Source organism: Accipiter gentilis, chromosome 29 (genome assembly GCF_929443795.1).
Source record: "Accipiter gentilis chromosome 29, bAccGen1.1, whole genome shotgun sequence".
NCBI classification, from domain to species: Eukaryota; Metazoa; Chordata; class Aves; order Accipitriformes; family Accipitridae; genus Astur; species Astur gentilis.
The window spans coordinates 5,003,987-5,019,689 of NC_064908.1; the positions used below are offsets into that span (position 1 = coordinate 5,003,987).

At 55.1% G+C, this 15,703-nt stretch overlaps 1 protein-coding gene across 4 annotated transcripts in view; it reads right to left on the reverse strand.

Annotated features, from left to right (window-relative positions):
• Window positions 1-803: 803 nt before the first annotated feature.
• The window catches only part of GRM4 (glutamate metabotropic receptor 4), a 55,794-nt gene continuing 40,894 nt past the window's right edge, over window positions 804-15,703 (reverse strand). For all 4 annotated transcript variants that reach the window (XM_049832753.1, XM_049832754.1, XM_049832755.1 and 1 more), the window contains 5 exons: window positions 13,398-13,598; window positions 12,362-12,498; window positions 10,848-11,783; window positions 4,923-5,169; window positions 804-1,673 (listed from right to left, as the gene is read on the reverse strand). In XM_049832753.1, coding sequence (XP_049688710.1) covers window positions 1,624-1,673; window positions 4,923-5,169; window positions 10,848-11,783; window positions 12,362-12,498; window positions 13,398-13,598 — 1,571 coding nt within the window. In that variant the 3' untranslated portion in view covers window positions 804-1,623. The remainder of the gene's footprint in view (window positions 1,674-4,922; window positions 5,170-10,847; window positions 11,784-12,361; window positions 12,499-13,397; window positions 13,599-15,703) is intronic.

Here is a 15,703-nt window from a genome sequence, read left to right on the forward strand (position 1 = left end):
GTACCTAAAGCAACGACCTGACCCAAAGCAGGAGGCGGCTCACCTCTCTGGGACGGGCAGCAGCACCTTTCTCTGCCTCCTTTCCCCACCTCCCATCTGCTCTCCAGAAGACAGACAAGCTTGGATCACCCTCTCCTTACCCAGCAGGAAACAAGCACAACCACCCCCTTTCCAAGGGTCTTTCCAACAGCACAGGGGCAGAGACACCGGCAGCAAACGCACCAAACCTCCCCAAAACAGGCAAAGCCAAGACTCTTTGAACAGCCACGCACCTTGCGCACCAGGCTGTGCTATCCCAAGGAGAAGGCTGAAGCCAGGAAGAGCAGAGCTGCTCCTGTTGGCTGGCAGCTCCCTAATTAGCCCAGGTTGGTCCTGATGAGAAGGGTGGAGCTGGCCCTGCCTCTGCAGGGGGGGAAGCCCTGGAAAATCCCTTCCTCTCTGCTCCACCCCTCCAGCCTCAGCCCACACTTGGGGGAAAAACAAATGAGGAGGAATTAGCCGTTTCTGCCCCAGCTCCTGCCCCAACTCCTGAGCGTTGGTGCAGTGCAGACTACAGCGTGTGCCTCAATGCGCTGTGCCAGGGTGATGCTGAGCTCTCCTTTCCCTGTCCCATCCCCTTTCACGAGGACCCTGTTTGCAGCAGGATGGCCTCGAGAGGAAGGACACCAAGCCCCATGCTGTCCTGGAGCGCTTGGCCACCCAAGACCTCCCCCATCAGCCAAAATCAAGTCACCTCCTGGAGCCTGGAACGAACAGTCACCAAGAGACAGCAAACGCTGAGTGCAAAACCATGGTCTTTTATTAGAAATCTCCTCGTATAAAAATGATCATGCTCTACACAGTCATCGAATAGTTCATAAACATCCAGGCACTGAACTTTGTTTTTTTTGTGTGTTTTTGATTTTTGACTGGTCAGTACATAAAGCAGACATATTTCAATCCATATGGTCATCACATACATTAATTAACCACCTATAGAAATCAGCACTTTGAACACAGTCTAGGTTTTATTTTATTTTATTTTGTTGTCTGTTTTTTATTTAAATTTTATGTATTTTTATTTATTTTTCCTTTTTGCAACATATAGAATTTGGTAGGATATGGGAGAAAGAGTGAAGAGGGACGGAGGAAGACAGGAACAAAAGAAAATGGAGGATTAAAAGAAAAGAAAGAGAAAACAGAAGGTTCTGCACAACCACAAACAATCTCACAAATTCCAGAAAAGGGAAAATGTTGGGTCTCTTTTTTTTTTTTTTGCCAAGATACAGAAAAAAAACCCCAAAGACTTGCCGAAGTCCGTCACCTCTTCCCCACACCATGTCCCCCCTGCTCAACTGTTCCTCTTCCTCCGTGGGGAGGCATGCATTGTCACGGTGGTCAGTTGGTCGGTGGTTTATTTTTATTGTTTATTTATTTATTTTTTTTTTGCTGCTGTTGATCACCATCTTCCCCAGGAGCTCTGCCCAGCGGCCCCACCAGGAGCGTGTGTGTGTCCCCGCTGCCACCTCCCCGTCCCGTCCGACTCCCCCTCCAGTGTCCTGCGACGAGCGATGCGACTCAGCTCCCTCCCGCGTCGTGGCATCCACAGCCTCCCTCTGCGCCAGGCAGTTGCGATCGCTGGAGCTAAATCGCGTGGTTGCTATAGCTGACGTAGGTCTGTTTGGTAGCCAGTGCTGGAAAGAGAGACAGACCTCACATGTATCATTAATGAAGTCCACCCTCCCTTTCTGGCTCCCCTCCTGTCACCCTGACCTGACCGTCGTGCCAGGAGATGCTGGCGGGGACGTGACATGGGGTATGGTCATGGGTCCAGCCAGCACCGGCACTCAGGATCGTTCCCTGCAAGGGCACTGAGCCGTGGCAGAGGGGCTGAGCCCACAGCAGCCCTTGGGGGCTCTCTAAAGACAGTTCATCCTGAAGAGAGACCCCAGGACATGACATGAGCTAGAGGGAATGTGCTCTCAGGCTCCCATTCACTTCCCTCAGCAACCTGTTACAGACAAGCCCGCAGCTGCTCCGCATTCCCAAAAACTCAGCTTGCCCCAGCCCTGCAAGAGCACGATCTGGGGCCCAAGCTGGGCAGCCTGCACCCCTGCACGCCGCTCCATGGCAGCTGGGAGCTGAGCAGCAGGTCACTGCCAGCACCGGCAGCCGGTGGCACAAAGCCAACCAGCCTGGCTGCATCCCTCAGCCAAGGATCCCCGTGCCCGTGCTCGGGTGCTGGAGGAGCAGGGCACTTACGCCAACCTGCTGTCACCTTCCAGCTTCCCCAGCCCTCGGGACGGGGTTGAACACACGAGGAGAGGAGGCAGCAATGGCTACAAAGCCACCACATGTCCCACACTGACACCGGGGGAGCCGCAGCAAGGACCAGCGCCAGGAAAATGCCAGATAGCAATAAATCCTCCCGCTCCCCACAGGGCTGCACCACTGCCTTTGGACTCAGAGGCTGCAGCACGCCGCTTGCTTTTAGCAGCAGCCACAGCTCAGGGAGAAGTGGAAGCTGCACCTTGCTACACCCTGGCTTGTCTCAGTGCTTCGGCCGGGCACGATGCTCTGCACAGATCCCACCGTGAGGTCCCTAGGCACCATGGGGCTCAGCAGACACATGGACACCCTCCAGTCAACGACAAGTCCTCCCAAGCACTGGGACACAGAGCAAAGCCTAAGACACCACAAGCAGCACAAACGTGTCCTCTGCAGAGACCGGCACCACACAGAGAGGATGCCCAGCAGCTCTCCCTCTGTCTCGGTGCCTCACTGACAAATGAACCTTGCTGCAGATTTCAGACTGGTATTCCCAGATAACAATTAGATAGGCCATAAGAAATTAGAGCTGACAGAGCTATTTGTTAGCTGCAATGTTTTCATAGCCAATCTGCCCATATCAAAGCCCTGTGAATTATTTATTCTGTTGTTTGTTTATTTAAGGTTACGTGACCCGCCAGTGACAGAGTGAAAAACGGCCCCTTGGTCCTGCGCTGACAACCCCACCGTGCCTCCTGCCCCCAGCATTGATGCCGTGCCCTCCTCCCCACCTTGGCACACCTCGGGAGCATGCCGCCAGCCCCGTTCACAGCGAGCTCCTGTATTCCCCATGCAAGACACATCGGAGCTGGAGATGCAGCAGACGGGAGGCTCAGCTCTCCCTGCTCCCAGCACGTACGATCCTCAGAGGCTCCTGCTGTGAGTCCCATGGGAGAGAAGGATGTTCAGCACAGCAAAGAGCATATGGGAATGTTTGGGTTCGGGTCCCGGACGAGGTGCTTGCTGCATCCAGACCTCCAAGCTCTGCTGCAAAGGGGGTACTGGCCCTTTGTGCCAGTAGAGCCCCAGCCAAGAGCCATGTGTGGCTGGAGGGAGACAAAATCACACATGCACAGCGTCACAGCCTGTGACACTGATGCCACGGGGAGTCCGGCACCAGGTGGCTCCCCAGCCCAGGGCTGGCATGTTCCCAGTGAGCCCTTACCGTGGGGAGCCCACAGATAGCCCCAGCCTTGCATGAAGCATCTCTTGCACAGACAAAATGGGGGCAACAGAGGGACCCCTACGCAGTGCCACTTTGGAGTAGGACCGCAGACCACACAGATCTGCGATAGCGGCTGGCAAAAGCCACCTCTAGCACAGGCGGCGAGGGGGTTCTGACCGTGTAGCTGCCCTTCACAATGCAGCTGGTAGATGAAAGAGTTGATTATGCAGAGAGACTGCCTACGGAGAGACATCACCTACAGAGCTACCGCCAGCGAGAGCCATTACACAGAGCGATGCGGATATGGAGGTTATACAGAGATGCCAAGGGACATTAAGTAGCTGAGGCTGGAAAGAGAGCAAGCGTGGGATTACAAAGACAATCACAGCTTTCCATGGAAATGCTATTTGGTCTCCATCCCACTGACGCTGGAACCCAGAAACTCAGCTGGTACATGAGGAACATTTGTATTTCTGTGAGGTTTTTCTTCAGATTAGCCCAAACGGGACTTCCCTTCTCAAAGGACCCCAGCAGCATTGGCTCCAACCAATTCTTCCTCCTGCAAGGCTCTGGTTTTGGAAACCCAAACGAAGAACAGGCATGCACCCACCTTCCCTGGGTTTCCTGAGCCCCCAGCCTCTCTTCCCAGGGGAGATCGGTGGCTCTGTCCCTGTGTCAGCCTTAGCTCCAGCCTGGCTCCTGGAAACAGCCTGCAGGCAGACACTGAACACCTTTTCCCATCAGCCACACCAGAGCCTTCCCGGGAGCAGCTCCGGGCACCCAGGTTGGACTCACATTAGGGTCCTTCTCGAGGTATTCAAGCAGATTTCCATGTGCCCCAACCGGCATCTTACCCAGCAGCGGCATGACCGTGTCTCCAGCATTATTTCCCCTGCTACCCACCCAGCAGCATTTCCCACGGGATAACACAAACAGGCCTATGGAGGGATGGGAGTACCGGGAGCAATCTTGATCAGAGGGAGGCAGGACATGTCCTGTCTCAGCAACATAGCTGCAGTAATGGAAAATGGCATTTCTTGGGTGGGAAAAAATTAACAAAGGGGGAATCTCCCCTGCCCACAGACAGGAGATGATGCTGTCCCCTCGCGAGAGCCAGGAATCCCTGCAAGTGCCCCGGCTGGAGTGCAGATAACTGGAGCACACCTCCCTCCTCGGGGTGACTTTGGGCACGGCGGGTAGCAGAGTGGCCCCAGCCTGTGGGATGCATCCCTCCCCACACTGCCGTCTCTCTTGGGAGATGGCAGACCAAGCCATGGGGCAGGAGGGAGCTGAGATGTCCCTTTGCCAAGGAGCAGAGCTGCCAGCATTGTTTGCACCCATGGAGGACAGCATGGCTGTGGCCCATCAGCAAGCCAGGGCTTTGGGCTTCCCAGCACCACATCAGTCGCCGGCAGGACCAGCTCCCCATCCCCACGGGGAGCCACTTTACCTTGTGTTTCCAGATTTTCGCAGAGCTCCGATTTAGCCTCTCCATTGGGGCGGAAACCTCCCTTCTGAGAGAATTTGTTGGACATGGTGGCTGCCGTCACCACCGCCTTGAGGCTCCGCTTGCGCTTGGGGACGTTCTGCTCCGGGTGGAAGAGGATGATGTACACCTTGGGCATGTAGAGCATGCCCAGGGACACCGAGGCACTCAGACTCACTGAGATGGTGAGCGTCGTGGTCTGGATGTACATCTGCAAGACACAAGGGCACCAGCTGAGACCCACCACGGCTCTGTAGGGGCCAGAAAGGGTCAGCTGGGAAAGGAAGAGAGGAAACAGGGGAACATGGAAACACTGGGGTTAAATAAATGAAGGGATGGGGAGCTAGGGTTGGAAATGTTGACAGTATTGGATCTTAAACATCAGACTCAACTTGTTGCATGGGCCAAAGTGCACCCAGAGAGGTCTCTGGCTCACTTTTGCTGGTCTTTCCCTACCTGCAAACATGGGGAGGCTGTGCCGGCACCCTGATGCGCATTTCAAGCCCTGACCCGCATTTTGGGGCCCTGGCACAGCCTCCCTGTACCAAGCCCTCCCAGCACTCATGCATGCTCTGGCAGCAACCTGCCAGCACCCCAACTCAAAAACATCACCAGAGACGGAGCCCTGTGCCCTCTTCACCCTCCCTCTCTCCTCCCTAACACTCGCAGCACACTCCACCAGCCGCAGGGTGAGAGCTCCGATGCTGCGGTGATGGGCACAGCAAGGACACCCACTCCCAGGGACCGGCCCGGGGCACCCCCAGCTGCCTTCAACAGGTAATTCCCATTCCCCAGCCAGCTCCCTGGGCCGTTGTCATGTAAGTCACATATTACACACCGACGTTGCCTTTCTGCAGTCAAAACTAATTTCACGCTCACTGTCCAGGACTAACAGTGACAGATGTTTTGCAAAATGAAAGCCCATTAATCTGACTGTAGAATAATCCATTTTTCTATGGAAAGCATTTGGCAGGCTCCTCACAAGCCGGGGGCATCTGAAGCAGGCGGCAATGGGAGGCAAAAGAGACCCCCTCCCTCCACCCATCCCCACCTCTCACCCCCGAGCAACACAGGAGGCCGGGCGGACAAGCCCCTCTGTGAGCATCCCTGCTCCGTCAGCATCCCTGCTCCCGACACAGGGCTCCGTTCTCTCCAGCGTCCTCTCCTCTATCCCAGCATAGCTCAAGTACTGGGTCTCTCTGGGCTGAACAGGGAGAGGGCTCTGGGTCTTCGGGTGCCTTTGTGCACACCTTTTTTTCTTTTCCAGATGTGCTCAGATGCCAGGGCTGTTTTGCAGGTTGCTAACAAGGTTTTAGGAAGAGGCTTAAGGCAGTTTCTGAACTTTATCCCATGGCTCAGTCACAGAGTGGTGTCCGGGGTTTCTTCTGTAGTTTTTTCACGCGTGGGATTTGGTGCTGTGCAAGGTGGCAGGACCTGGAGGAACCGGGTGGAGCCCAGGAGCCGCAGCATCAGCGAGAGCAGGGGGTCCCCACCTCCCCAGCTGCACACACTTAACCTGCTGGTTCATTTTCTAGAGCCAATAGAGCAAAAAAGGTGACTGAGGACAGAAGCTGAGCACAGAGGCTCTGAAGGGCTCCCTGGGGAGAAGATACGCAGAGGCAGCTCCATCCCACGAGTGAGCACTGGCAGGAGGCAACAGCTCCCGGCCGGGGCTGTCATCCCACCGCAGGACCTGCATGTTCCAGCTGTGACCGTGCAAAGAAAAAAAACACATGGCCCCAAAGTGTTCCAACTCAACTCAAAAGAGAAAAAGCAACAAAGCTTGTTCTGAGTCAACAGAAAAGTTTTGTTTGTCCCCAGAATAAAACCTCTTGCTGTCACATGCGCTGGTTTGTTTGTTCCACCTTCTCTCTATATGCACGCAGAGTCAATCTAGGCAGTTTTTGGAAATAAAAATGTCATTTCATCAAGGAAAGTCAAAACATATCTCTGTGCCAGAATATCTGTGCTTTTTTTTGCCTGTTTTTTTTTTTTTTCTTTATTTTCTTTTTTTTCTGCTGAAACTCTCCAGACTTTGCCACAGGTGTCCTGGACTTGCTGGGAATGAGGGCAGCACTGGGACGCCAACTCCAGGCATCCCAACCCTTGTCCCAGGGACCAGCACAACTGTTCTCGGCACCAGCGTGACACCCCGTGGGCCACGGCTGAGGCTCAGCAGCCCTTCACCTCCCCGGCTCCCCCGCCTGCCCGCCCTCCTGCTCCTCAGCAGATGCCTTTCGGAGGAGCCTCACTTTCTGCAATTTCCATATTTCCTGCCTCTGCAGCGACTCCCACCCGTGCCTCGGGACTCGGAGGCGTTTCAGCGAAGAGGGAAAGAGCAGCTGAGCTCAAGCTCAGACAAGACGTTTCCACGCACGCTTCTTCCTACACGCCTGGGTCAGGGCTCCATCCCCCCGTGCTGCCGGGGTCTCCACTCCACCAAGACCCCAGGTGGCACCAGCTCCAGGCTCCCCCCATCTCCTAGCCCACCTCAAACCCCTGCAGCACTTTTGGGGTCTCAGAGGGCCACTGTGGCTACCTTCACCCTAATGATGGATTTGCCAGAAACAGCCCCATTTTTTGCAGCCCGTGCTAAACTCAACAGCTTTGCACCATGCCGCAGCAAGCCCCTTTTCAGCTCAGAAATATTTTTAGCCTGGAGTCTAAACACCGCCATAAAGCACAGCACAGTTAACCTTTTGCCACATCAAAAAATGACCATTTCTCACGATTTTGGTTCCTACTCTCTTAATTGGTTTCCAACCCAGGACCCCACTTTGCCCCTCTCTTAACAACACTTGATCTTTCTCCAGAGCCCTTTGAGGTGTGCGCTGCAGTTATCAAAGAATTTACAGCTCCTGGCTCGGCAACATTCGCTGCTTCATGGATAGGATCAAAGAACACAGCCTGTCTCTGACTCAGGACGATGACGCTGCATCGAGGGACCACAGCAACCCTAAATGACCCAGCGCAAGTCCCCAAGCCCAGCGCCATGCTCAGCCTTTACCCCAGGGCTGGATCAGCCCGTCCTGCCCCAGGGGAGCAGCCCAGGCTCAAGGCACAGTCCTGCAGAGCTTATGTTCGTCCCAAAGCAAATCTCTCCCATTAATTGGCAACCCTCTGACTCTAAATCCAGGCCTGAGCCAGCTGCAAGCGATTTTGTACCACCATGGGTGCTGGGGAAGGAAAAACCCGCTCAAGCCTCTTCCGGCACTGCTAAACAAACCACTGGACAGTCCTTCTCCTTCCTTCCTCTCTCCCTCTTTTCCCTCGCTGAAAGCAAATGTGATAAACAGAGAACCAGACAATGACACCGCTGTTCAGCTGCCGCCTTATCAGCGCAGGAAATTGTCTCTTTCTTTAGATCCTCTGTTATTGCTATTTCTGTAATCCGCTGGGATCGGCAGGGATAAGAGGTTCTTTTGAGAAAAGGCTTCGGGGACTTGTTATGATAATATGCCACCTCCATGCAAAGTTGTAGGCACGAGGTAAAGCAAAATAAAATAAAAATGGAGATTTTTATCCAACTCCTCCAGACCATGAGGCAGCCTTGGCCACAGGCTCAGATGGGGTGGGGGAAGAGGTGCCAGCCAGCGTTTGGAGGTGTGGGTCTGCCCCATGGCATCCTCAGGACTTGAGCAAAACTCCAGCTGTGCTCTATGGGGAGAACAACAGCCCAGCCACTGCTCCTGGCTTTTCTTTTCCCAGGTGTGCTGACCCTCCGCAGAGCCCAACGGAGCCTTAATCCCAGCAGCAACAGGGCAAAAGTGAGGGGATCTCTCCCCGTGGTGGCCTGGGGATGCCCAGCTGAGCATCCCAGGCATCACCAGCACCACCGTGGGGTGATGCCAATGCCAATACCACGCAGTTTTCATCCCAAGGACGTGATCAGAGCCAGATCTTCTGTGCAGGCTGTGTAACGACACCTTTTTGATCTTTTTCTCCCCAAGACTGCAAACCAGCAGCTAAAAGCATCGAGGCAGTACCGAGCACCCAATTCCTCTGGCCGCCCCTTTAAGCGCATCTGTCGCCCTTCAGCCACAGCCTGGAGACGCTCAGAGCTCACATCTCGCAGCGGCACGGCCGAGCGCCAAGCTGAAACACCACAAACCCCTCCTGGGATTGCTCAGTGGACGCCGTGGCAGCGGCAGACTTTGAGAAAGAGAGCTGCGTCCAAGGGGAGTTGGGAACATCACTTTTTCCGCCTCTAATCAGCTTGTTAGCAGCCTAATAACAGAGAAGCCCTGCACATTACAAGCCCCCGAAGTGAGGCACAGCCTATTGTCGAATTGCTGCTTGACAGCCAGCTTTCGGCAGCCCTAAATTATCCCATGACAAGCTGCAGTGAAGAGGTGAGCAACCTTGCGCATAATCTACAATCATTATCATTTCCATCTTTATTACCCACAGTATGCCGAGCACATTAAGGAGGCTTTAAGGGAGCTTTTGTTTTGCAATAATTTCTTAAAAAACCTGCTTTCTTGTTAGTATCTCCCCTGCCATCTCATCAAAATGGAAATGCTGGAAAAGGCTCCATTTATTTCCTTTAATTCTCCTTCACACTTCCAGCCAGCACGGGCTAGCTTGGTAGAGACTTTTTGGTTGAGCCAAGGTGAAAGGTGCCCGTGCAGACTCGGCCTCCTTGAGCTCCGGGGTTTGATGCTCTGTGCGGAGACAGCTCTCCAGGACACGTCTGAAACTGGTGTCCACAGCAAAAGATGTCTCAGCAAATCACCCCTGGCCCTTTTGCAATAGGTGTTTCCAAAAGTCGTGGCATCAGCAGCTCAGCATCGTGGCGGGGACACTCGGGGGAAATTATCACAGTCATGAGGGGTCCAGAGAAGGAATCTGGGTAGTGGGTCACCCCAGGGATTTCCAGGGAATAGGAACACTAAGATTTATTTGTCACAGGCAGCGCCAGGCTGGCAGGCATGAACTGTTTGCATTTAACATAAATGCGATTCTTGTTTTGGCTGGCAGGCAAAGGGGATTTGGGTCTCATTCATGAGATTTTTTTCTTCTTTGTTCTCACTCCCTCTCACTGGAGCACAGAGCTTCATCCAGGCTGGCCTCCGTCCTGTGGGTACCTGCACCGGGACCACCCTCCAGGAGCCGAGGACAGGGAGACGGACAGACAGACAGGTTGTTTCACAGCACAAATCCATCTCTGGGTTTATCTGGCCTGGCCTCATCTACACTGTGTGCAAAGTCACATTCAGAGTCGCAGGGGATGCTCGCTCCACAAACTCCTCAGCGAGACGGAGCCGTTCTGCTCCCCCTGCAGCTCTGTGCCACCCTGCCCGCCGCAGCCCAGCCGAGCAATTTGTCCTCGGTGCCGTGTTGCCAAACACACAGGTGTTAATTAAAATCACAGTGAAACGGTAATTGAGTGAGAAGCTGCAAGCTGCCACGCGCCCTGGCAAGGGAGGGGATGCGCTGAGGGCTTGCTCTGCTCCCTCTCCTTTGCCCTTGCCCTCTGCTGTTTCCAGCTCTTGGGGATTTCAAAGGGCAGCTCCATCTCTTCAGCCTCCATCACTGACTCAGCACCAGGAAAAGGTGCTGTGTGGGCAGCGAGGACCTGGATCTGCCCTGGGGACTCATCCACCTGCAGCCCACACAGCCTGTGCTGCCCACTGCTACCCAGTCCGGAGAGGAGCAGCGGGGCCAACAGGGCACAGAAAACCAGAGGGAAAGGGAGAAAATGAAATAGGAAAGTCTCTGCTCCCCAGTAGCGCAAGAGGTTTGCAAACCAACTCTTCCCACCACAATTCCCAAGCTGGCAGAACTGCAGAGAAGCACCCCTCCTTGCTTAGGACATCTCAGCTTCTCTCAGCCCCCTTCCTTGCAGCCCACAGGACCATCAGCCAGACCTCTCCCCTCCTCCCTTACCTTTTCCGCCGACTGTGACGTCCCAAAAAATATAGGGATGAAGGCTAACCACACAATGCAAGTAGTGTACATGGTGAACCCGATGGGTTTGGCTTCGTTAAAGGTCTCCGGGACCCCGCGGGTCTTAATAGCATACACAGTGCAGGTGACCATGAGAAGCATGCTGTACCCAAGCAAACAGATGAGGGAGAGGTCCGAAATGTCACATTTGAGGATGCCCCGGGCAAAGTGGGGGTTTGTAGTCCGCTGGTCCTCGTAGTCAATGACAGAGTGGGACGGGTCCACGATGAACCAGATGCAGACGCCCACGAGCTGCAGCGAGATGAGGCTGAAGGTGATGACCAGCTGGGAAGCAGGGCTGATGAACCGGGGGGCACTCACCGACTTCTTGCCCTGCTCAAAGATGCGGTAGATGCGGTTGGTCTTGGTGAGCAGGGCGGCATAGCTGATGCTCATGCCGAGCCCGAGGAAGATGCGTCGCAAGGAACACGTGCTCAAGTCGGGCTCGGCGATCATGAGGAAGGTGGTGGCGTAGCAGAGGAAGATGCCCGTCAGCAGGACATAGCTCAGCTCCCGCCCCGACGCCTTGACGATGGGCGTATCGTTGTAGCGCACGAAGGTGACCACCACAAAGAGGGTGGCGATGATGCCCACGATGGCGATGAAGACGGGCACCACGGCCCAGGGCGAGCTCCACTCCAGCTTGATGATGGGGATGGGGGTGCAGCTGGTGTGGTTCTCGTTGGGCCGCTCATTGAAGTGGCACCGCTTGCAGTGGAACTCGTCCAGCTGGTACTGGTAGCCATCGCAGCGCTCGCAGTGCCAGCAGCAGGGAATGCCCTTCACCAACTTCTTCCTCTCACCCGGCTTGCAGGGCAGGCTGCAGATGGAGCTGGGGAGCTGGCTCCCACCCCCTGGCCACAGCATGCTCTCCACCTGTGGGGCGAGATGGCACCAGCCCCACTGACGCTCGAGTTGGGCATCTGTCAAGCATCCCTGGGGCACGGGGTGATACCCTGCTGCTGCTCACAGCGGTGTTGCCCAGATCTGGTCCCTCGCCCCATCAGTACATCCCATGAAGGACCCCACCCCAAACCCAGCACGGGGACAGGGAGGCGGTGAAGCTCTCCGTTGGCTTTTCGGGAAGATTCAACACCAGAAACCCAAAAGAAAGTCCCTCCTTCCCTGGAAAAAACCCCTCTGCTCTGTTCTGGCTTCTTCCCTTACAAGAGCTGCAAAGTCAGATGCCCAGAGCCCGTGGGACACGGTCACACACATGGATGGTGGGTCGCCATGGCTGAACCATGTACAAGTGTGTACTTGGGGGACACCCTCCCCTCTGACCGCCCCCAAGTTTAGCTGCCTAACTTTGCACCCACAGGCTCCCTGGCTCCCAGCCCGGTTTGCTACACCCTATGTGGCCTCGATGGGTGCAGAAGAAATCTGCAGGACCTTCCCCTTGGCACGGACTGTGCACAGCCACACCACAGGCACCAGCCAGCCCCCAGCCTTACTTTTAGGTGGAGGTGGTCAGTCCATTGCCCAATGACTTTGTACTCAGGAGTGGAGTTCCTGATCTGGTATTGGTAGATGTCGTAACGCCCCGGCGCATCTCCGTTCTCGTTGAACGTCACGGGAGTCCCAGCAATGCCTGCAAGAGAGGGAGGGCTCAGCACCCACAGCACCCAGCAGCACAGGGTGCCCTGGGTGATGGTGTCAAAGGGGGCTCTGATTTGATCCTTCCCCCTTGGCGTGGGGTTTCTCACTGCTGGAAGTGCCACAAGCTGCCAGGATGATGCCAGCATGGGCACAGGATGGAGGAAACAAATGGGGAAAAGAAAACCAACCCCAAACCTAAGGTGGTGCACGGACCTTGTGGTATTGACCCACTGATCCCCCCAGGAGCCAGAGCTCACTGAGTGATGCCAGGCACCAAGCACTGTTACACCAGCTGGTTTACTGCTTCTTTTAAGAAAGGGGGAAAAGGCAGCTTTAACGTTAAATCAGGTGAACTGTGCAGATAAATACTAATGAAAGGAAGGAAGAGAAAAATCAAGCAAGAGGGAAAAATAAATAAAAGAGACACTGCAGAGAAGATCACAGAGTGGAGATAAATAGAAGTAATAAGGAGAACAAGACAGAAAATGTTTATTAAGGAGATAGAGCAGAGGAAAAGATGCATTTCCAGAGGAGCTCTGAAGACAGACAAGGACACGGCAGTGTGATTCAGTGGGACCTCTGCCAGCCGCGATGTGAGGAGGCGGCAGGGGGGAGCGGGTGAGAGGAGAGGCCAGGCAGGCAGGATGGCAGGGTGAGCGCAGGATTGCTGCCGGGTTACTCTCCAAAGGCTCCCAGGAGATGTGGAAGCTCAGACCTCCTCATCTGCTGCAAAAGCACCCCATCTTTGCCGCCAGCATTTGCAGTGCGGTGGGTGCCAAATGGTAACGTGAATAAATTGTGGGTGCTGCTGTGTGACCCATAATGGGGGACAAACCGAGACACCCAGCCCCACGGGGCCGTTCCTCCCCACCACCCCGGGGACGGACAGACCTGAGAAGTTGACGTTGCGGATGTACTTGAGCAGCTCCACGCCATCCACCGGGTCCATCTTGGGGCACAGCCCTACCTTGCCAGGGCACAGGTTCTTGTGCATGTTGTGCAGAGCGTGGCCCATGGCATAGACGGCATCGATGACAAACTGAACCTTGCCCTCCTGCTCGTACGAGGAGTCCTGGCCGATCCGCTCTCGGTCTGCAGATACACGTAAAGCAGGGCTGCCGTCTCCCTGCCATCCCAGCCATTCCCCACAGGGACATTTCTGCCGCAGTCAAACCCTTGCAAACAAGCTCACTCTGGACTGAAGCAGCTGGAAACGCCAACCCCATTCCCAAAACCACAAACCCATCAGCCAGCCAGGGCATCTCTTTCCCAGCAGAAAGCTTATGCTACCTAGGCATGCCCCAGGAAGGAGCAGCAGGGCAGAAATGCATCTCAAATGAAAAAAAACCAAAACAAACAAAACCCTCCCAAACGAAAACCCACATTGCAGCTGTATGTCGCAGTGCCAGCCCAAGGCATTGGCTGAGTCTGCACTGCCAGGGCTTAGGGCTTGAGCCTCTCTGCCAGCCGAGAATCCTCCCATCACCTGTGTGTCCCTTGTCTGGAGGGGTCAGGAGGGACAGCCGGGGGGGACGCTGTGGTTCGCAGCCCCTCTGAGCAGCACACCGGGAAGGTTTGGGGTACATGAGCTGGCCTCTGCAGCCAAGAAACGCATTCACTGGGGAAATACCCAACCAACCTCCCTGTAATGTAGTTCTGAAAACGCGGGTGCTGGCGCCCAGCTGCACTGCCAAGAGCCCTTGGGATGTCACGTCCCAGAGCCATGGGACATCCCTGTACTCCCACGTCCCCCAGTGGGATGCAGGTTGGGTTGTGCTTGATGTCCCATCCCCACCCCTGCGGGCTGACCTCCTTCATCTTGCCAGGAGATCCAACCAGCTCAGTCTCTATCATTTCATTTCCAAAGCCTCCTGTCACCCTGCTCCCCTCGTCACCCCTTGCCACCCTCCCACCCCGCTGATCCCACAGCCCTTTGCAGCCTCCCTGGCCATGCCAGCTTGCAGGATCCTGCAAAGATCTGGTAATTACCGGAGACAGCTGCCTGCCTCTTCTGTCATAACTGCCCTTAATGGGACTAGAAACATGTTAATCATTTAGCAAAAGACGACGATTAATGTAGCATGCTGTTAATTACAGCTAAGAAAGCATCTCCCATGGGGTGACACCACGTCAGAGAGCCACGGCCTCTGCACCTCCATCATTACCTCTGCGGAATGGCCGGGCACCCTGCCAGGCCACAGCTCCTTCAACAACAGCGAAAGGAAAGGCAGGTTCCTCAGGGAGCTGAAGGCACAGCCTCCATCCTCCAGAGAGGCAGAGGCATCCTAGAAAGCCATCTGAGGGTGTCCAAAATTAATTCGGGCTCCACCGTGCACGGATGCTCCCTGCTGCAAGGTGGGGATTTACAGTGACTGCAGGGGACCAGGGCACAGAGCCTTTGCAGATGGGGACAGAAAAGGCACAGGCAAGCAGCGGTTGCTGATCCCCTTCTTCCCCGCTGCAGGAAGGTGGGACAAAGCCAGCGCTGGATGCGGAGCAAATGTCCGCCGAGCGGGGATGGTCCCGAGAGCCACGCACCCGGCGGTCCCTGCACCGGGACAGAGAGCGAAACGTGCCACTGACAAGATGCTAAACCAAATTGATAGCGAACTGACCAACAAGAAAAGATGATATCAAGGAGGTGAATTTATAGCCCATCCTTCAAAGTTATAAGAATGCTTTTGGACTGTGTGGAGATTACTCATGCGAAACCCGTCATGTTATCCTTTCTTCCACATTATTGACAAGAGCTATTAATCTTCTCCCTCAACTTCGGGCCTTTCCCCACACTCATCTCTCAAGGCGCAGACAAGCCACTCTATCTTGTCAAGATAATTACCTATTAAAAAAGGGTGTAATAGACTGTCTGGGGGACCTGAGCCTGTGGGCATGTCCCAGCCCCACTGCCAGCCCCGGCACCATCCCGCTGCCCCGCAGAGGCTGTTGCGCCCAGGGGATACGCAGGACCCAGGACACATCCCTTCCCAGCTCCTCAGCATCCTAGCAGGTACCTCAAATCCCACACAGGTCCCAGCAAGTAAAATACAACCCGCTGTCATAACACAAGCTGTGGAGGCTAGATTTTCCTCCCAAACGTCCCTCCGGCTCCCTCCGGCTTGCAGCGACCGGCGTCAGCCCAGCGCAGTGGGAGAAGCCGGCTCGGGTGCCAAAGCTGAGCCGTTGCAGATAAGCAGACG